The 21363-nt window shown below is 41.3% G+C and overlaps 1 protein-coding gene across 2 annotated transcripts in view; it reads right to left on the reverse strand.

Annotated features, from left to right (window-relative positions):
• The window catches only part of NAMPT (nicotinamide phosphoribosyltransferase), a 73893-nt gene that overhangs the window by 16199 nt on the left and 36331 nt on the right, over positions 1-21363 (reverse strand). For both annotated transcript variants that reach the window (XM_032787317.2, XM_032787316.2), the window contains exons 2-7: positions 13438-13594; positions 11710-11813; positions 9159-9287; positions 8361-8519; positions 7696-7832; positions 4885-5110 (exon numbers count right to left, since the gene is read on the reverse strand). In XM_032787317.2, coding sequence (XP_032643208.1) covers positions 4885-5110; positions 7696-7832; positions 8361-8519; positions 9159-9287; positions 11710-11813; positions 13438-13594 — 912 coding nt within the window. The remainder of the gene's footprint in view (positions 1-4884; positions 5111-7695; positions 7833-8360; positions 8520-9158; positions 9288-11709; positions 11814-13437; positions 13595-21363) is intronic.

Raw genomic sequence — 21363 nt, forward strand, 5'->3', positions numbered from 1 at the left:
CTAGCCAAATTAAACACCAAATCCATTAAATAGAATCCATTAACAGAATTAATTTGTGTTAGCATTTTGAGTACTTGGCTCAGAGCAAAGCCATGCTGTACTCTAAATACTTCAGCCATTGTGCAGAGGGTGCTTTAGAAGAAAATGGCTTAGGAGACAAAAGGGTCTGTATAGTCACATGGCTAAAGAAAACTAATCACACCCAATCCCTATTTTTCTGCTAAATCACAAATTGGCAGCTAGACTCTTCTCAGTAGGTCAGCCCAGCATATTACTCTCTCTTTTTTAAAACCTTTTATTTTTTTACTTTACACAATGCAATGTGCCCTTCACATTTCTCAGATTCGTTAGCACCATACACTTCATGGAGTAAGGACTGCTGTCTGCAGTCTCAGTTTAAACTAGCAATACTCAAAATTTAGATCTTGATCCACAAGGACTTTTTTCAGAGTTCTGAGAAACGAACTTTGCTTAATCTCTCTATGGTGATGTAGCACTTGCCCTAGAGAAAAAAGTACACAGACAGGTTAAATCTGTATTTGTCCTCGTAGATAGCCAACATGTAATAGCACTGAGAGTTACTCTAATAGAATGGTATTGTTGGCTTTTATGATAAGTTTTCTACATGCAAGTGTGTGTTCTAAATAGCTTTATACTTTTTTGTGGCATAATGCAATGACCAGGAGAACCGCATGACGACTTGTCTGCCTGGTGTAACAGTTGCGCATCTCTCGAGGCATCTAGATAGACTTATGTGTAGTGTTGGGGAGGAGCCGGTGGTGGTCATGGTACATGTAGGTACCAGTGATATAGGGAAGGATAGGAGAGAGGTCCTGAAGGCCAAATGTAGGCTGCTAGGTAAGAGATTGAAGTCCAGGACCTCCATGGTAGCATTCTCCGAAGTGCTTCCAGTTCCATCCGCAGGGCCAGTTAGACAGGCAGAACTCCATCGTCTTAACCATGCATTGAGACCTTGGTGTGGGAAAGAGGGGTTTAGATTTATTCAAAACTGGGGAAACTTTTGGGAAAGGGGGAGCCTATACAAGAAGGATTGGTTCCAGTCAGGTATAGGTGGAGCCTGATTGCTGGCACTTAAAATTAAAAAGGTCATAGAGCAGTTTTTAAATTAAGCGCTGGAGAAAAGCGGATAGGTCCCGAGGAGCACGTGGTTTGGACAGAGACATCCTCTAGGGGAGGATTTATTAATGGAGATTCTCTATGTCCTAGTAAGGAGGAGAGGATGGAAGATGAAAAATACAGGCAGGACCTGATGAGAAATGAAAAAAATGAGTCAAATGAAAAAAAGTCCCATTCAATTACATCATGTAATGGCAGACAGCTAAAAAGTGCTTATAAACAAGCTTTTAAAGTGCTTATATAGAAATCATAAGATGGGTGAACTAGAGTGCTTTATACTAAATGAGGATATTGATATAATAGGCATTACAGAAACTCAGTGGAATGAGGATAACCAATGGGACACAGTAATACCAGGGTACAAAATACACTGGAAGGACAGAACAGGTCTTGCTGGTGGGGGAGTGGCACTATATGTGAAAGGAAGTGTAGAATCAAATGAAGTAAAAATCTTAAATGAATCAAACTGTATCATAGAATCGCTATGGATAGTAATGCTATGCTCTAAGAAGAATATAGCAGTAGGGATATATTACTGACTACCTGACCAGGATTTAGTGACTGTATAATGCTCAGGGAGATGAGAGAGGCTACTAAAATAAAATAATAATGGGGGATTTCAACTATCCCCATATTGACTGAGTACATGTCACCTCAGGATGGGAGGCAGAGATAGTTTCTTGACACCTTAAATGACTGCTTCTTGGAGCAGCTAGTCCTGTAACCCACAAGAAAAGAGGCAATTCTTGACTTAGTCCTAAGTGGAGCAAAGGATCTGGTCCAAGAGGTGAATACAGCTGGACCCCTTGGTAATAGTGACCATAATATAATTAAATTTAACATCCCTGTGGTGGGGAAAAACCACAGCAGCCAACACTGTAGCATTTAATTTCAGAAAGGGGAACTACACAAAATTGAGAAATTTATTGAAACAGAAATTAAAAAGTACAAAAGTTTCACCAAAAGTGAAATTGCTGCCAGCTGCATGGAAACTTTATGAAGGACAACATAATAGAGGTTCAACTTAAATGTATACCCCAAATTAAAAAACATAGTAAGAGAACCAAAAAAGTGACATCATGGCTAAACAACAAAAGTAAAAGAAGCAATGAGAGGCAAAAAGGCATCCTTTAAAAAAGTGGAAGCTAAATCCTAGTGAGGAAAATAGAAAGGGAGCATAAACTCTGACAAATGAAGTGTAAAAGTACAGTTAGGAAGGCCAAAACAGAATGTGAAGAATAGCTAGATAAAGAATCAAAAAGTAATAGCAAAAAAATGTTCTAGGTATATCAGAAGTAGGAAGCCTGCTAAACAACCAGTGGGGCCACTGGACGATCGAGGTGCTAAAGGAGCACTCAAGGATGATAAGGCCATTGCAGAGAAACGAAATGAATTCTTTGTATTAGTATTCATGGCTGAGGATGTGAGGGAGATTCCCAAACCCGAGGCATTCTTTTAGGTGACAAAACTGAGGAACGGTCCCAAATTGAGGTGTCATTAGAGGTGGTTTTGGAACAAACTGAAACTAAACAGTAATAAATCACCAGAACCAGATAGTATTCACTTAAGAGTTCTGAAGGAACTCAAATATGAAATTGAAGGACTACTAACTGTTGTCTGTAATCTATCACTTAAATCAGCTTCTGTACCAAATGACTGGAGGATAGCTAACGTGACACCAATTTTTATAAAGGGCTCCAGAGGTGATCCCAGCAATTACAGACACCAGTAAACCTGACTTGTTGGGTAAGAGTCACCATGGTTAACAAGCATGTGGACAAGGGGGATCCAGTAGATACAGTGTACTTAGATTTTCAGAAAGCCTTTGACAAGGTCCCTCACCAAAGGCTCTTAAGCAAAGTAAGCTGTCATGGGATAAGAGGGAAGGTCCTCTTGTGGACTGGTAACTGATTAAAAGATAGGAAAGGGTAGGAATAAATGGTCATTTTTCAGAAAGGAGAGGGGTAAATGGTGGTGTCCCCCAGGGGTCTGTACTGGGTGCAGTCCTATTCAACATAATTCATAAATGATCTGGAAAAGGGGGTAAACCGTGAGGCAAGATCATACAAAATTTCTCAAGGTACTTAAATCCCAGGCAGACAGCAAAGAGCTACAAAAGGATCTCTCAAAACTGGGTGACTGTGCAACAAAATGACAGATGAAAATCAATGTTGATAAATGCACACTGGAAAACAATCCCAACTATACAAATTAAATGATGGGGTCTAAATTAGGTGTTGCCACTCAAGAAAGATCTTGGAGTCATTGTGTGTAGTTGTCGCAAAACATCCATTCAATGTGCAGAAGCAGTCAAAAAAGCAAACAATGTTGGGAATCATTAAAAAAGGCATAGATAATGAGGGAGAAAATATATTGCCTCTATATAAATCCATGGTATGCCAACATTTTGAATACTGAGTGCAGATGTGGTCACTCCATCTCAAAAAAGATATACTGGAATTGGAAAAGATTTAGAAAAGGGCAACAAAAATGATCAGGGGTGTGGAACGGCTTCCATATGAGGAAAGATTAATAAGACTGGAACTTTTCAGCTTGGAAAGAGACAACTAAGAGGGGGATATGATTGAGGTCTATAAAATCATGACTGGTATGCAGAAAGCATATAAGGAAGTGTTATTTATTCCTTCTCATAACACAAGAACTAGAGGTCACCAAATGAAATTAATAGGCAGCAGGTTTAAAACAAACAAAAGGAAGTATTTCTTCACACAATGCATAGTCAGCCTGTGGAACTCATTACCAGACGACATTGTGCAAGCCAAGACTATGAACAGGGTTCAAAAAAGAACTAGATGAATTAATGGAAGATAGGTCCATCAATGGCTATTAGCCAGGATGGGCCACGATAGCGTCCCTAGCTTCTGTTCGCTAGAAGCTGAGAATGGGCAACAAGGAATGGATCACTTGACGATTACCTGTTCATTCGCTCTGCGGCACCTGGCATTGGCCACTGTAGGAAGACAGGATACTGAGCTAGATGGACCTTTGGTCTGACCCAGTATGGCATTCCTATGTTCTTATTCTACAGTTCTGTAAGATGAAGTGGCTCTTTGATTGTTAAAGAGCAAGTGTCTCTGGTTTAAATGCAAATCTGACAGCCTTTGGAGCTTTCCTTGTACGTGCAGCATGTGTAATTTATTGCTTCAGAGTTAAGTGACTTTGGATTTTCAGACTTATCTTAAGTGGTGAGAAATGTCACTTTAGCTTGGCATTTGATTAATGCTTAGTCAGCCTCCTATTTTATTCCTTATTAGAAAGTGCTGAGACACTAATATATGTTGTATTATCCCAGAATCTTTCTAAAAAACAATGAGGAATCCGGTGGCACCTTAAAGACTAACAAATTTATTTGAACATAAGCTTTTGTGGGTAAAAAACCCACTTTTTCAGAGGCATCTGAATCTTTCTGCATCGCAACTGAGAACAACAACATATACTATTCTCCAAGCAGTCAATACACTGACTAATCTTGCAAAGTTCTTAAAGGGACCAAAAATGGCTTTAAGACCTCTAAGTAGTTGAGTAACTGGCTTTAGTAAAAGCCAAGATATTGGGAAAGTGGAACAGAGAGTTTCCTCAGACAAGGTTAATAGGGGACATTTTTGAATCTATCACACATGAAACACCCCAGTGCAGCAATAGTTTTAGCTCATCAATAATAAATTTCCCAGATGCATTAGACAGCCATTTCAAAATTCTACATTGGAAGAATTTCAAAAGTATTACCTTTAACAGAGTGTCAAGAGGATTTCCAGAATCTGGTCTAATAATCAGCGGTGCCTTTGGACTTCTGGATACAATTAAATGCCTCAAGTCCTCACCCCATATTTTCTCACAAGCATTGTAGATGTCATAGCTGTCACTGACCACAGACACAGGCACTGAAGAAAACTGCGTCACTATGTGTTCAAAAGCATCTTTCTCATGGTCTTTCCCCCAAGCGGTTATGGTACTGGAAAATCAATTGAAGATCTGCATTAGACTGAAGTTCATGAGCCAGCTAAATCACGTTTTGTATTTTTCTGTATGTAAAAGATACTCTGTAACTAAAGCCAACTACAATGCAAACTGACCCAGTCCTTTAAATATCTTCAAGTAGCGTATATGAACTATAAAAAGCTGAATCAATGTATTGCTGCTAATAGTTTTACAAGGGACTCTCAAAAGTGTTCTGCCTTAGCATCTTACTATCCTTCTCAGGCACTGACCCAACAAAAGTCACCCATCCCCTTCAATCTGATGTCTATAGTACTTTGTAGAGGGTGCCTGTCTGCATTTCCAAACCTGGACTCCAAGCCTAATTGGTGGCTGGTTAATCATTTTGTAGATTAGAGTTGGGAAGAATAAATAAAATCTCCCTCTACTTGGCTGCAAGCTGGTTTCCCAAAACTGGGTACAGGATATGAGGGAACAGATCCCTCTTGCCAGAAGTGGTGCTTGAGGTTCTATGTCCTGTCCCTTCACTCACTTCACCATTATCTGTAAAAGAGGGAAGAGCCCTGGTGGAGGCAGCAGAGTGGGGAGCAGGCATCTGTAAGACAATAGAATCAGGCTGAATGGAGAGCAGCACTCTGGCCTGGGGCGACGGGGGTGGGGAAGAGAGGGACAGGGGAGGCAGGAAGGAGGAGGAGTAAGGACAGAGTCCTCTACTGCTAGGGAGTGGATGAGATGTAAGTGCTCAGCTAGCAGGGGGTGGGCACCTGGCTTCCTCTCAGGACCAGCTCCTCCAACCTCCAGGTGGACAGACTGACTGTTCAGCAGCAGCTCAGCTCCACCTCCTCCTCCTGCAGGAGCACCGTAGCTGGGGGGTGGGGGTGGGTGTAATGCATGCCAGGGCGAAGGGATTTACCTATAAATGCTGGGTTGTTTTTTTCTAAAATGCTGATACTGGATGGGAATCTTATTTTTCACCTGTGCAGTTTTGTAACTCTGTAGTATCAAGGCCTTAAATACTTCTAACACTTAACCAGGTACAGAACTACTTACATCAATAGTCTTATTGACTACAATGATGCTACTCACGGTTGAAGTTAAGCAACATGCTTCTATGTTTGCAGCACTTGGCACTAAATTTATGTTAGTAAAAACTTCTCTTGGTAGCATAAAATCTGTCACTAAAAAGTAAAAGCATTTATCCAGTCTGGTTGTTCTCTCCCCTCACAGGCACCCTCAGCAATGTTAGCAAAGAGATGTAAGAAGGAAGTTCCTTTTCCAAGAGGAGCTGTAGCAATAACGGGAACACGCACAGCCAGGTGCCAGCTACAAGCACAGCACTGACAGCACTCCAATCCTGGAGAATTTGGAATGATTTGAGAAGTGGCTTGCGTGAGCCTCTTCAAACTTATTAGCGGCTCAGAGAGAATGGCCAAACAGAATCTCAACTGGGACTACTTAAGCTGTTGACTTTATCACCACGCCAATGAACTGCACAGAACATTTACTACAATTATTAGTATATTTTCTTAAATTACACTTTAAATTTACAGTTACTTCTACCAAGCCTAAAACAAACAGTCAAAAGCACTGGGCAGCCTGTTGAACTTCCAACAACATATACAACAGTTCTCTAGATTTCCAATTAGTAATTAAATCCCATACTTAGATTGCTCCAGAAACACTGACCTGGACAGATATTTACTGCTCAGAAATGACCACCATACAAAGTAAATCCAGTCTTCAGATTGGAATCATGTACCCCAGTTTACCAGATTAGAACATTTATGACATTAAACACTGGAGTTTTATCCACTAAGAATAATATGGAATGGTGCAAAGTTTTTATCCATTTAAGAGGGTAGACTGGATAGCACAAGGTAATAAAATGCAGACACTTTTGTCTCTGTATCAAAATCCAGTACAGGTCAGGAGTAGCTGAAAGTTACCAGCTAACAACTGTGATATGATGTTTGAAATGAATGAGTGTCAGTCTCATAGGAGTGTTCAAAATATAACAACCATTGTCACAATTCTCATCCTTCTTGGTGGGATCAGTAGAGATCAAGATTGATAGGCCTAATTACTCAGCCAGGGTCCTGACATGAGGGGAAGCTTATTATACCTTAACTACCTCGCTTGGGGGAGAGGTCTTGAGTTGGGAGTGCTGACACTGGCAACTTTCATGACTTCTCATGCATTTTCAAAGAGCTGTGCTAAAGAACTGGGCCCCACTATCAAATTGTTGCCCATTGAGAATACAAATGTTCAAGATGTTTTAATTATGACTTTACAACTTGACTCAGAAACCCCCCCAAGTTATTCTGATTTTGAGCCTAAATAAGTTTCTTAAAAAATAGATCAGTACATTATACATGCATCAGCTGGCAAGGTTCACTTCTGCCTTAACTGCTGGACTAGTATCTACTCATACAGTGTGCCACACAAAAAGACTGAAGAGGTTTTATCTGCCTCCTTATGTGGAACGAAGCAAGCATTTCCACATGCAAAGAAAGGACATGGAAAAATAGTTGTGTTAACACTAGAAAAAGAAATTCAGCAAGGGTTTCAAACAACTGGAGGAAAAAAAAAAAAAAATCTTACCTGTGTTCAGCAGCTGGAATAGAATATCCTGGAACAGGGTCTTTCGTTCCATAGTACTTTTTAATTAAAGCAATTCCTGCTACTGTGTCAGTTCCTTTAAAGTTTACCAAGTGAGCAGATGCTCCTATTCCTGCTGTCTGAGAAACAGAGATATCACTTTAAATTACAGTGCCGAATCATAGAATATCAGGGTTAGATGGGATCTCAGGAGGTCATCTAGTCCAAACCCCTGGTCAAAGCAGGACCAATCCCCATCTCCCCAACTAAATCATCCAGTCATGAAGCCTAATTATCAAGTATTGTACAGGGTTAGTTCTGTTACACCAAAGCTCTTGTTTAATTCTAGTTTCTCCTGTATTTAGTTTAAACACAGTCTCATACTATCCAGAAGATAATTTCCATAAAGAGAAAAGCTCTCCAGATCTTGATATTTAAGTAAACTGCAGTTTCTTTAATTTTGCACCTGAAGGTACTAAGAGAAGGAAAGAGTTCTCAGGAAAGTACCCTCAACGCACACTGCTCCAATAACCCAAACTTTCCTAACATTACAAGACACTACAGAAATAGTCAAAAGGTATTTGTGCCAAAATACTATAAATTCCTGGCTATGCTACATTTGTTTAAATAGAATTAGACTTCTCAAGCTCTTAGGCAATTAGTGTTACCTCTTGTGAAGAAACTCCTCTGTAGCCAAAGTCATGTAGTTTATACTCCAGTCCTTCTAAGCTGCCAGATGTCTCTAGCAAATACTTTGCCAAAATTTTCTTCTGCTCCCTGGAATTTGTGGCCACTGTGATTGGATACCATGACTGAACAAGAATAGTCTACAACAACAAAACTCATTGTTATCAAGTGCACATAAGTGAAATATGCTTGATCAAGACTCAAAAAAATCCCCATTTGAAAATGAGCTGGGGCTAATGGCAATAAACCAAGGGGAAATCTGTATGGGCTGCAAAGACTTAGCAAATGAGGTATGACAAATGGTTTCAATGTGTGCACAAGTCACTTATTGGGAGAGTACCATCACATCATTCCCCAATTCTACTTCTGTCTGTTAACTTACAACTACACTCTTCCAAGAGGTGCTCCTCATTTTTAGAAGTGATGCAAGAAATATTGGCTATGTCCAAAATAATTTGCTTAAGAGTCAGATTTAATTGAATAAGTCCTTTTTATTGTGATGTGGGCCAACTACTCACTGCAGAAGTCAAACTTCCTGAGCTGCAGACCAATGCACACAAAAGCCAATCCTCACAACGTGTATGAGCACTGTTGTGAATTTCCCCTATTTATTAAATAAGCCTATCATACATAGCACTTCTGCAGCAGGCTTCAAGAAAGAGACAGATCTTTTGAAAGCAGAAACCAGCTGGTTCCAGAGATCTCACCCTAAACCCAAGTAAAATGATTGCGACCCCATTCTTTAGTTTTAATGAAAGCTTCATTTTTAAAAGCCTGACCTCAACCCAGTTAGTGAGCCAATAGCACTCTGGATCCATGTTTTCTACTGTGAAGAGTACATTTCCTCTGGGAATGACTGAGCCTTCAGGAACAGCCTTTACTTCTATTGGAAGATGCCCTTCATACTTCTGTAAGAGAAATTAATAGCAGCATTAGAGTGTAGGAATGGCTTGGCCAGCCCTGCTTCCATTGACTTCAGTGGAGCAAAATCAGGCTTTATATTTGCTAAAAAGAAAGAATTTACAGTGAAATAAACTGAATATTTAAAAAACAACAAACAAAACCCCCACTCAAATGCACTAAAAACCTATACATTTAAAAAGGAACCAATTCCACAAAATGAATAAACAACCATGTTCCACTAAAGGATATTTAACAATGTTATTTTTTGAACACACTCATTTAAGGAGACCCTGCTGTTCAAAAAATAAATAAATAAATAAATAAATAAAAATAATTTGTTTGGTCCACAGAAGTGTTCGTTTAACAGATCTTTGCCATTCAATTTTCTGTGGTGTTTTATCTTGACGGTTACTCCAGCTGACATCTATATTTTAAATGATCTGATTATGTCTTGGTGCAGACATTTGTTTTAAGAGAAAAAATATCTTTAAATGGGAATCAGTGTACAACCTTTCTAAAAAGGATCATCTACTCTATTCACTGACCATGGAATCCAGTCTCCCAAAGTTTTATTTTTTCAATTTCAAAACAACTGTCAACATTAACTTTCATGCTTGAAATATTCAAGACTCTGTGGAACATGTCGTCGCTGCCTGTTTGCAATGAATAAATTACGAGACAGCAACTGTAAAATAACTATTATAAGCTACTGAAATAGCACAATGAACTAAACTGATAAGTAGAAGTTTGTGTAGACCCAAATGAACATGCCGTAGGAGTCTTTCCATAAAGTGTACAAAAGTGTGTTAAAATGAACGTATGTACCAAAATGGTGCTGCTTTAGAAAAATGGTGCAGTTTTGTAGCTAGTATCAAAACACATCCTCCAGTGATATCCCAGTGTATGTCAAAATGCTGCTTCAACAGCTCCAGTTGTCAAAGATTAATCAGTATAACTTTTTTTTTTTTTTTTTAGCTCCAGTCGTCAAGATTACATCCAGATAGGCACCTACTTTTTTTTTTTTTTTTTTTTTTTTTTAAATAGAAACACTTGCCATTCACGTTTATGATTTCACGAAGCAATTTTTCACATGGAGAACAACATCCATATTGAAATTTCAGGTATTTTCAAGAAATCCACTAGATGTTTTAGGAAGGTATCATCACGATCTCCTTTCCTGTTTAAGTAGCTTCTCAACTTTTTTATGACTACAGTAAGGAGACCAGTTTACCAAGACTGACCCAAGAGATGAACCACTCCGCCTATTACAATCTCCCAAGACAGAAGCATGAGTAAAGACTGTCGCTTAACAATAAGGCTTTAAATTATGAGTGTCTGGCAAGTGTGGGTGGGCGGGGGAGTAAATGGTGAAAAAAGAATACAAAACCGTAAAGAGGAAAAGGAAACCACGGTCATTAAAACAAGTATCTGGTTCTCTTCAGGAAGTAAGTAATATATGGGAAAATCACAGTAATTCATTTCAAAGGAATCTTATGAACAGAAGTAGACAGACACCCACCCCTTCAGCACTCTGTTTTTTTCTCCATCGTACTAACATTTACTGCCAGTTTTGATTTACCTTGTCCACTAGAAATGTTAGGTCTTTGGTGAAAGGTGAGAATTTTTCAATTCTTATTGTGCCATGTTTGGTTGCTCAAGGACATCCAGACAATGCTCAAATATGTTCACCCGCCACAATGCCATCAAATAACCTCAGTCAATGATCAATTAATGAATACCACAATGCTTTCGAAAGAAATAATTCCAAGTCGTCTAACATAAAAATTGGCAATGCAGCAACCTTTAGTGAGTGGAAAGAATGGAACAAATCTGACACACTTAAAGAGAAAATGCTCTCATTTCTCTGAAAAAAAATTACACACTAAGAAAATAACATTTTCAAAGATAGTTATTTTGGAATTTTTGTGTCTCAGAAAAATTCCTAACTGTTCTCTGTATCTCATAACAAAAAAAACTTATTTTAAGTAGCACAACAAAATTTAGACGCCTGATTTTCATATACCAATGAAAATGTATTTTCTCCATTTACTAGTTACTCATGCAAAAAGTTGTAGTAATTTCTGCATTAGAAGAAAAGCAACTACGATTAATTAGAGAAAGTGATTTTAATGTCATAACCAGGCAATAAATGTTGCATTACATAGTGAAATTTGCCAACAAGCCCCCACTCATACTAGCAGGAGATGGCAGCAATAAATCCCTATTACCCAGAAAGTCACATCTGGTATTTGTAAGGATGAAAACTACTTTGCTTTATGGATTTACAATTATTTGATTATTCTGTGACAGCTGCTAGTCCTTGCACACTACAGCAATGATCCGAAAGATTGGAGTAACTAATCCTGATGCACAAATCCTACCTAGAATTTCCTTGAATTAAAATATAAAAAAAACACAGATTTTTACCTCAAGAATATAGTTCCATCCCTTTTCATTGAAGACATCATCTTGAAAATGCTCCCTGTACACCTCTTTGGCTTCCTGGATTTTCTCTTTGGTTATCACTTTGCCTGCAATGAAATAGTTAAAAATAAGTTCTGACAGTGCAATAATTTTTTAATGCCAAGCATTATTAAGCAGCTCTTTATGAATAAATAAAAGATGAAGCTTTTATTATCAAAGTCTCCTCTCAGACATAAAAAAGTTACTTTGTGTACAAAAAGCTTTTGGAGGGCAATTCTGTCATAGCAAATGCTATGCTTAAAAGCATCATTTTTGGCTTTAAAGTTGTATTGTAAGAGAGACAGGATAGCTAAGAAAATTGGTACGGGAACAGAAGACTTTTCACTTATAGATTAGTACTTCAGATTCAGCTCAGGTTGGTAATAATTTGAGGTCACTATCAATTGATGGCTGGTCAGCATCTACATGGAATGAGTTGATGCCCTCAACACTGTTCCCAGAGAAGGAGTCACAACATTCAGCAAAGCACAGAAAGTTTGTATTAGCGTGGATACTGAGCTATGTTCCTCCACACCGATGATCTCTTCAAAACAGGGTTGAGGCACCTTAGCAGGACACTCTGAGGAAGCTTGCAATGATATTGCCTCTGTCATACTCTTTTTGTGCTAAACAGGGGACTTCAACCTAAAGGACTACTAACCTGGCACATTCCATAAATGCTAAAATGAATTAAGTTTAATATTGTCCTGTAATTCTTTAGCGCTCTATAGAAGCTGTTATAGTAAGGTCAACTAGCCTCTGACAACCCACCCCAGAATGAGATTTTGAAGACCAAGTATACTGATTTGAATTATGCTGTGATTATTTTGGGACAGTTTTCCTATTTCAAGGAGGTACAAAAAGAGGAGGTTCACAGTGAATGATATGGGACTGCCAAATGATTTTTTACTGGAGTGCCAACATTTGGCAAGAACGGAGATTGGAGTCTTGGTTAAGATTTGCACAGTCTGTGAACAATGATGTAGGAAAAGGATTTTTTGGTATAACAGAAACTAGAATGAGAGGAAGAATTAAAATAGATGGTATTTACTTGAAGTGCTAAAACCAAATAATTATACCTCCAAATATGGGTTTACAACACAATGTGAAGTTTTAAGATGTACATCTTTAAATGGTCTGGAAAAAAAATGCACACACTTAGCTACCACAGTCAACAATTAAAATTCTGTTATAGACCATTACTAGATTTAAAGGCAAACACTAAAACACGTTACTAATACATGCATATAACTAATTAGAAAATACATTTTTCAAGTTTTGAACATAAAACTTATTTTCCTCCAAATCTTAACTGACTCTAAAAGAGAACAGTATTGCTACCTTTTTAATGATTCCAGGTAACTTATCTTTGGCTCTGATTTTTTTCAAGTTTTGATGTTTCAGATGACCATTCATCTAAAACATGGTAACATCTTTGTAGACAAAAATACTTGTTATTCTTTTTAGTTTACTGACTATCTCATTGATACCTAACAAAAATAAAGGCACTGAATGTAGAAGATCGTTTTACAAAAGATGACATCACATTTTTGAGAGTCACGAGAATAAAATGAGACTTCAAATTTTAAAAACAACACAGAGCTAAAATAAACTGCTTCAACTATAAGAATTCAAGAAGTTTGGAGAAAAATATGGAGATTTACATTTTATATGAAATAATGAGACAAATACCTTTTAAATACTTATTTAGAATGTACTGCAACCCGTAAAAAACTGTTTCCTCATATTTCACCTTCTTTAATCTGGAGTTCTCAGTCTTCTTTTCACGACATTCAAAGTAGGAATAAACTTTGCTTGTATTAGGTGGATATTGCTTATAATGTGTAACCTACATTAAGAAAAACCTCAGTAAGAGCTTAAAATGTATAATCACCACAGGACAGACAATAAAAGATCAGAAATGAACAAGACTTGTTAGAGTTTTCAGCAGAGTTCTGTCTTTACATGTGACTTTGGAATGACTCCCAGTCTTTCAGGCTGCTAGAAATAAGGACCATTCTCTCATTTCCCCACTACATCCATACTAGTAGCTGAGAGGATGGGTGGGGGATCTCTACCAGTTTACCTCTCCCTCAGATTTCTGATTGCTCAACTCAATTTCTCCTATTTTACTCCTTCCCCCGTCTGTTTTTCAATCTGTCTGCCTAGTGACTAGCTTTAGTGCCCACCTCTGCTTCTACTCACACATTAGGTTTCCCTATATCAGCAGAGTGAAACTGACCTGGGTTTTGAATAGCAGCAATGAAAAGTGACAGGACTGGCCAGTTTTCGTTCTGCTGTGTCTTTGCAAACCTGGTAGCAGCAGTGGAATGGAAGATGTTTGCCTGTTGAGAAGTTAGCACTGCTTTGGTTTATGCTCAATTCACATTTGCAGGTTATCATAGTCATAAGGCTAGAAACAATTCTTGAAGCAGTTCAGATTCTGAAGACGCTGACGGCACTAACCCAAAAAAGCTTCTCATCTATCTTGGGTGAACAGAGGAGTAGATTTTTCTAGCTCTGTTATGTCCATGCCAGCTCTCAAACCTGATATTGCTGCTAGTTGTGTTAAATAAGTGGGTTGATTTTCTTCTTCAATGGAAGAGTTGAATTTTCCCACTGAAATTACTAAAGGGATTTTTCTCAAAACTTTCCATGAAGGCTCATCTTCAGGCACAGACCAGGGACTAGGAGTTCCACTCCAATAGTGAATGTTTAGTGGGAGCTGAGCATTTAAACACAAATGGTTATAAATGTACCTAGCATTCTATCTAAGCGTGTACATTATACAGATCTATTACATTTCAAGTCTAACTAGATCTTCCTTTCCCATAGATGGGCCATTTTAGCCTTTAAATTTCAAAGCTGGTATTCCTTTTAAAATTACACATACAAGCCACAACTGCATGCGAAATACGAAGGGTATACAATGGTGTAAACTGGAAAGTTTGGGTTGATTTACAGATTCTACAATCTAAATGTCATAAGAAATCAGCTAATTTTCACAATTTTTTTGTCTGTCAGAATACGTACTTATACACCATACATACATTAATATATGCCTACACGCAGAAAAAAAATGTAAGAAAGGAGGTGTCATCACTGCTCAGAACAGAAAATTGGAGGAAAAGTGCAAGATGTGTTTGCATATGTCTATGAAGACTGACAGATTTCTAAGCTTGAACAAGATATTAGAAATAACATTTTCCCTGCTACTGCTTCCAAATTAAAAGGATTTTGAGTGATAGTTCCTAAGTATTTTTTGTTTTATTATATTTTTTTAGAAAAGTGTTTCCCAGATTATTTTTACAATAAGTATCTGACACTTTCAAGATTAAATATTTAATTTTTCCCTTACCTGTATTACTAAAACTGTAGATTAAAAGATTTTAAAAATCCAATTTTCCTTTTCATCACTTATGCTGTTCTATTTTTTGCATTTCACTCAGCTTGGACAGTGAACTAGACTGGCCAGTTTCACTTTCCGGTTTTCATATACCAGCACAATGCCGTTGTGTTTGGATATCCAATGCTGCAAGGAAATGTTTAATAAATCAAAGAATGTAAAAAATGTAAGTTTTTATTCATCTTTGGCCTTGGAAAATTCAAACCCCAAATTTTAAGCATGGACAGCATAACGGAATATTTTTGTGTCTGCATTTACTTCAACTAATGAAAGTGCTGCAGAACCAATACAGCTAAAGGATCATAAGCTGGCTCAAACATCAAACACAACTGCTCCAAATGCAGAATGTGTATCATCTGTGATGTCAGAACCAGAAATAAACAACTGGACTTTTTAGATTCAGCCAAAGGAAAATGATGTGTTTCAATTAGGGAAGTCAGAAAATTCTATATAGAATTTAAGACATTGCCACTTCTATTGACCAATTCTTCAAGTGTAATCACATCTGTATGGAAGAAAAAGTGCTACAATTGGAAGAATTTGAAAAAATTAAGTTATATTGAACTCTTAATTCCACTTAATGTTTATATATAAACAAGTATGTTTGACCACTAAAATTATATTACTTGATCTTTAAGAAAAGAGGATGCATGGAGCCAGTAACAGGTTTGGCTATTACAAGATATTGGATGTTTGATATTCTATGCCAGACAGTTTCACGCTGAAGCGTACTGGACTAATCATGTGATTAACTTTCTAGTGTTCGTAAATTTGCAGAATTAGATCCGTCATTAGGCATTTTTCTGGTTTTGTTGGTTTACATCACCGTAACATGATGGATATTAAGTTTGTGTGCATACTGAAATTTAGTATTTGCATCTACTATTTTAGCTACACATGATCTTAGCTCATAGAGTATACTGGGCTCTGATCCAGTATCTATTAGTACCTAGATTTTGTACAGCAACCTGAAGGATCCCAAGCTGCTTCTGTGTCTACACTACACTTTCATCTGTAAAACTTTTGTTGCTTCAGGGTGTGGAAAAAAAACCAAAAAAAAAAAACAACCCCAAACCACACCCCGACTGAAAAGTTTTACTGATGAAAAACCCTGGTGTGGACAGTGCTTTGACAGGAGAAGATGCTCTCCCGCCAACAAAGTTACTGCCCCTTGTTGAGGATGGTTTTATTTTGTCAGCAGGAAAGCTCTCTTCTGATAACAAAGAGTGGCTACAATGCCTGCCTTACAGCAACAAGGCTTTAGTGGCACAGTCATGTTGCTGTAAACTGTGCAGTGTATATACAGCCTTAACGAGAACACTGTCATAATGAATCGGCAACACTACTTCCTGCTCCATCTACAGAAAGTGTTCTTTAGAGGTTTCCCAAAGAAATACTGAATGGGCACAACATTGCTTAGCTTGAGATATGCAATGTGATCAGAGTACAAGGTGCAAGAAGTGTAAACTACAGCATGCAGGCTGAGGTCAGACAGGATTAATAATAACCAGATTAGTTCTTTATGTATGGGGATTGAAAAAAGAAAAAAGTTATCCAGTTAATTAAGAATCCTTCATTAATAGTTTATAGATTTAAACTATCAAAGTCTCAAAAAAAAAAAAAAAGCAATCAAGTTTAATGGATTTTCCCCCTCTCAAGTTTCTTTGGGAAAAAATGTTCCCTTACCTGAAGATATATACCAAGCCGCTTCGCAAAGAAAACTTTTCCATTTAGTTTTAAAGCCTTGAAGATAGTTATATTTCACAGAGAAATGCTGCGTAATGTAATAGTCAATTACATTGCCTCAAATATTTTAAAAAGCCATTGACAAATTTCAAGTTCAATTAAATTTCTAAGGCTAAAATTCTTATCTTGATCACTGGGTACTGAGAAATAACTTAAATGAATTGAACAAGGTATATACATCTGTCATTTTAAGACACAATATTTAAGCAATCTTTGCATTATATTTGTAGCATGCAGGGCCCGCTCCAGGGGTTTTGCCGCCTCAAGTAGCAAAAAAGCCTCGCCCGCGATCTGAAGCAATTCAGCAGAAGGTCCTTCGCTCTGAGCGGGAGTGAGGGACCCTACGCCGAATTGCCGTCGAATATCTGAAAGTGCCGCCCCACTCCGGAGTTGCTGCCCCAAGCACCTGCTTGATAAGCTAGTGCCTGGAGGCAGCCCTGGTAGCATGAAATACGCAACATATGCTCCCTCCCACATATTAAAACTCACAGTGTTAGTTGTTCTCACTTGCTTTGTCTTATCTGAAGACTGAAAGATCTTCAGGGTACACTTCAGTGTTCAGAAAAATAGAACTGCATAGCCTTAAAGTGCTATGCTTTCCAACTGTTTATTACAGTAGAACTATATTAACACGTTAGAAGTTAACAGAGGGGAAGGCTGGTCTTGTGGTTAATATGTGGAACTGGATCTCAGGAGATCTGGTTCAGTTTTAAGCTCTGCCTGAGTGAAACTGGGCAAATCCCCAACTCATTCTGTTCCTCATCTATGAAACGAAGACATTACCACTTCCTTTATCCAATCCTTTCAGTCTCATCTATTCCACTGTAAGCTTCTTGGGGTAGGGACTGTATCTTACTAAGGGTCTGTACAATAGTGAGCATAATAAAACCTCAATCTCATTAGGGCCTGTAGACTTTACCATGATACAAGTAAATGTAAATCATCATTGTGACAGTCAGCAAGAATGATATAGGGGTTGTGTTTAGTAGAAAACCCAGCTTTGAAAAGGACAAAACATTAGTGAATAAAAACACTGCAGAAAAGATACAGACAACGAAGAAAGCGATAAAAATCAGTATCATATGGCACTTACAACTATAAAAATGTCAAAAGAATGTTACAATCACTTTTTTTCCATTTCCAGGTAGACAAGAGAAAATGCAAGACATTGGGGAAAAAACCCTACAATAAGAAGAACAAAAGACGGTTACTCACCTTTGTAACTATTGTTCTTCGAGATGTGTTGCTCATATCTATTCCAGTTAGGTGTGTGCGCGCCGCGTGCACAGTCGTCGGAGAAACTTTTACCCTAACAACACTCGGCGGGTCGGCTGGGCGCCCCCTGGAGTGGTGCCACTATGGCGCCGGATATATACTGGATATATGTTCCCAGGACGGACTGCGGATTATTCAATTGAGCAGCCACTGTTGAGTCCCCCGTAGTTCAGAATCGGTCGGAGGCCTCCTTGGATTTGGGAATGAGCGAAATAGCGGGAGTAAAAACCCTTCCCCCTCTCGGGTAGTGGAATTTCTATGGGCTCCTGCGGCGAAGGTAGAGACTGCCCTGGAGACGCAAGGATTTGCTGTGTAAGGGGTCCTGAAAAGAGGGGCGGGAGTGGGTGAACGCGGGGATGAGCAAACTTGGAGATGGTATCCTTGCTTCACATTGCGTAGCCCCACAGGAGTCAGAACGGTTAGTTGTGATCCCAGCCAGCGGAGATAGGACAAGGCGCTTGGAGAAAGGGGGAAAAGATCCTGTGCTTGGTTTGGTTACGCCCGTCCCGGGCGTACTTAAAGTATGCCCTTGGCCTGGTGGGCTTGAGCGGTCGTTGAGACTGCCCCGCAGTGGGGGGCCGGACTGGCGCCTCGAGCCCGCCCACCCCGCCCTCGCCTTCCTGTTGAATCCTGCCTGTTTCGCGGCAGAGTACGGGCAGGCGGGGTGGGCCTAAAGGGTTCGTGGGTCACAGGATGTGCATCCCGAGCGACTCTGATGACCCGTGTTGTCCTTAGGGTTTGAGACGAGGATTCGTTTTTGTCCTGAGACACACCCGCGCTCAAAGGGTTAGTCCTGTATGCGCTGTACTGTATGCTCCAGGGTGAGCAGGTTGGGAGACCTTGGAGCAGGAGTTCGCCTCCTGTGTGCCTGAGGTACAGTCTGGCAGCCGCAATCGGCCGCGTCAAGGGCTGCTTGGAGCGGGTCCTGAACTCTTGCTTCTCTACGAAGCTGCAACTCCATGGGCGATCGGGGGCACAAGGTCGATTTAGCGGCCAACTCGTCAGGTGTTATTAGTGTAGCGTGCTTAAAGACTGTGGATTGGCCACTCGGAGCTGTAGGGCACCTGCGGATACACTTGATCCACGCGTCCTCCTCTAGCCTCCTTGGTTCGGGGAGTGCGCCTGTTGACCAATTGGCGCCTCTCTTGACTGATTGTACAACTTAGAGGAGGGGGAGGTGGACATCAAGTGTTCGTACCCCCGGGGGAGCACCTGTTCTTCTCTCGCCCTTTTGCGTCGCGGAAATGAGTCTGGGAGCTTGCATGCAGGGTATATCGTTCGTTAGCTGGATGGTCTTGAGAATGGCAGGGCCCGGCTTGGGAGGGTATCAGCGCAGAGCTGATACCGGTCGCCCACTCCGGCACTTCCTCTACCGGAGGTTGTGATTAAGGCACCCTCGAAGGAGGTCTGGTGGGTTTTAATCTATCGGCGCAGTCCCGAAGAGAGGAGCTCGCCCCGGCCTGCGCGGGAAGCGGAGGGATATCCAGGGGGAATAGAGAGGTCCATGATGGCCTGCTCTCTTCGGTGGTTTTTTTCTTGCTCGGAATGCTTCAGGTGGTTGGAGATGGGTGCATGCTCCTGACTCTTCCGGAGGTGGCGGGATATGGTGGTGGTCCGGCGGCCCTGCGTTCCGGAAGCAATGTAGGCCGGGCCAGACGAGAGAGCGACCCTGGGATTATGATGGTTGCCCAGGTGTCCAAGTGCCATTGTGGCTGAGGCCTATATTCATGGGGACGCGATGAAGGCTACTGTCTGGTTGTATGGTTCGCTGCCTTGCGAACACTCCGTGGGCATCTTCGGTCTCCCGGTCCTGCCTGTTAAGCTTCCCACTGCGAGAGAAGAGGCAGGTCTGTCCAGAGGCAGGGAGGGGCGCAAGTAGCACTGAATAGTGCCAATGACTCGCAGTTGGGGTATTATAGGGTCGTGGGGGACCGGTGTCGTCGTAGCGTACCGGACCTGGACGGGCCTGTCGACGGTCGGTCTGCCGGATGTGAGGTCGGACGGGGATTGAGCTATGTGGATTGCTCCGGGGGCAAGACGTTCCCTGTGCCGGTGTGGGGCTTCAACAGGTCCGCGAGTAGCGGGTGGTGGCGAAGACGGTGGTGCCTTGAGGGCGAGCGCCAGTGCCGCGAGCTCGCCGGTTGCTTGGGCTCGGCGGTGCGTTGATTGTTCAAGGTTCTGCCGCGGCGGCTGGTTCCTGCGGCAAGTTGGCTGGGCGGCAGTGGGAGCGACGCCGCGATGTTGCAGCGCACGGTAGAGGCGAGACCTCGGCGGCGGCTGTCCGGACGGTGACAGGCGGCGGGATACGGTTAGGTGGCTTGCCCTGGACGCGCGCAGTCCGCGTCCTGGCGGCCGGGCACGGGCGTGCCGGGGTTCTGTCTGAGCTATTAGGTCCTTGCGCGTGAACACGTCTCGGCGTTGCTGTACGGTAGCTCGACCGCAGGCGGTGCCGGGAGCTCCAGGCGCCTTGACTCGACGGGCCTGCGCGGGCTGGAGTCCACGGAGCGGTTTAGGCGAGTGCCGCGCATACTCCGGCATTTTGGGTCCCTATGGTCTCGTCTCTATGATCGTCTGCGGGCCGGCTGCCTTAGCCCGTCTACTGGTCTGACGATGCTGGGCGTAGGGGCCCGTCTGAGGCTTAGCGACTTCGACTCGGGGAGAGGGAGCGAGTGCGGGTTGCTTCTGGTTGTATCTGCAGCCGGTGCGAGGGTTCGCGCGTACTGACCTGCTCATGGTCGTCGGGGAGGGGGGCGGCCTCGCTCACCTGTGGCTTGTTACTCGGTGCCGGCGAGGTGCTACGGCCGCTTCCTGCGGCAGTGCCTGAGTCTAATGTCCGTCCCTTTTTGTGCGTGGTACGCGCCTTGCAATGGGCCTTAGCGATAGTGCGATCCCGAGCGGCATTCGACCAGGAGGTCGTGGGGCTCTCCCTGTCGGCATTGGCCTACTGGCGGCCGTACATTGTTAACAGCCCGGCGGCAGGCGTGGCTTATGGTACCGGGCGCGGGGTAGGGGAGAGGCCAGAAAACCCCCGGGGGAAAAATATACTAAAAATTTAACCACCACTATAACTCTGAACTGTCATATCTAATTACTATGTCAAACATAGGAACGATGAATACGCCGGTAGCTCGGGAAATGTGGAGGTAGCAGCCGCACTCCACTGTTCAACCGACGACACGGGCCCGGTCGAG

Source organism: Chelonoidis abingdonii, chromosome 1, assembly GCF_003597395.2.
Source record: "Chelonoidis abingdonii isolate Lonesome George chromosome 1, CheloAbing_2.0, whole genome shotgun sequence".
Taxonomy (NCBI): Eukaryota; Metazoa; Chordata; order Testudines; family Testudinidae; genus Chelonoidis; species Chelonoidis abingdonii.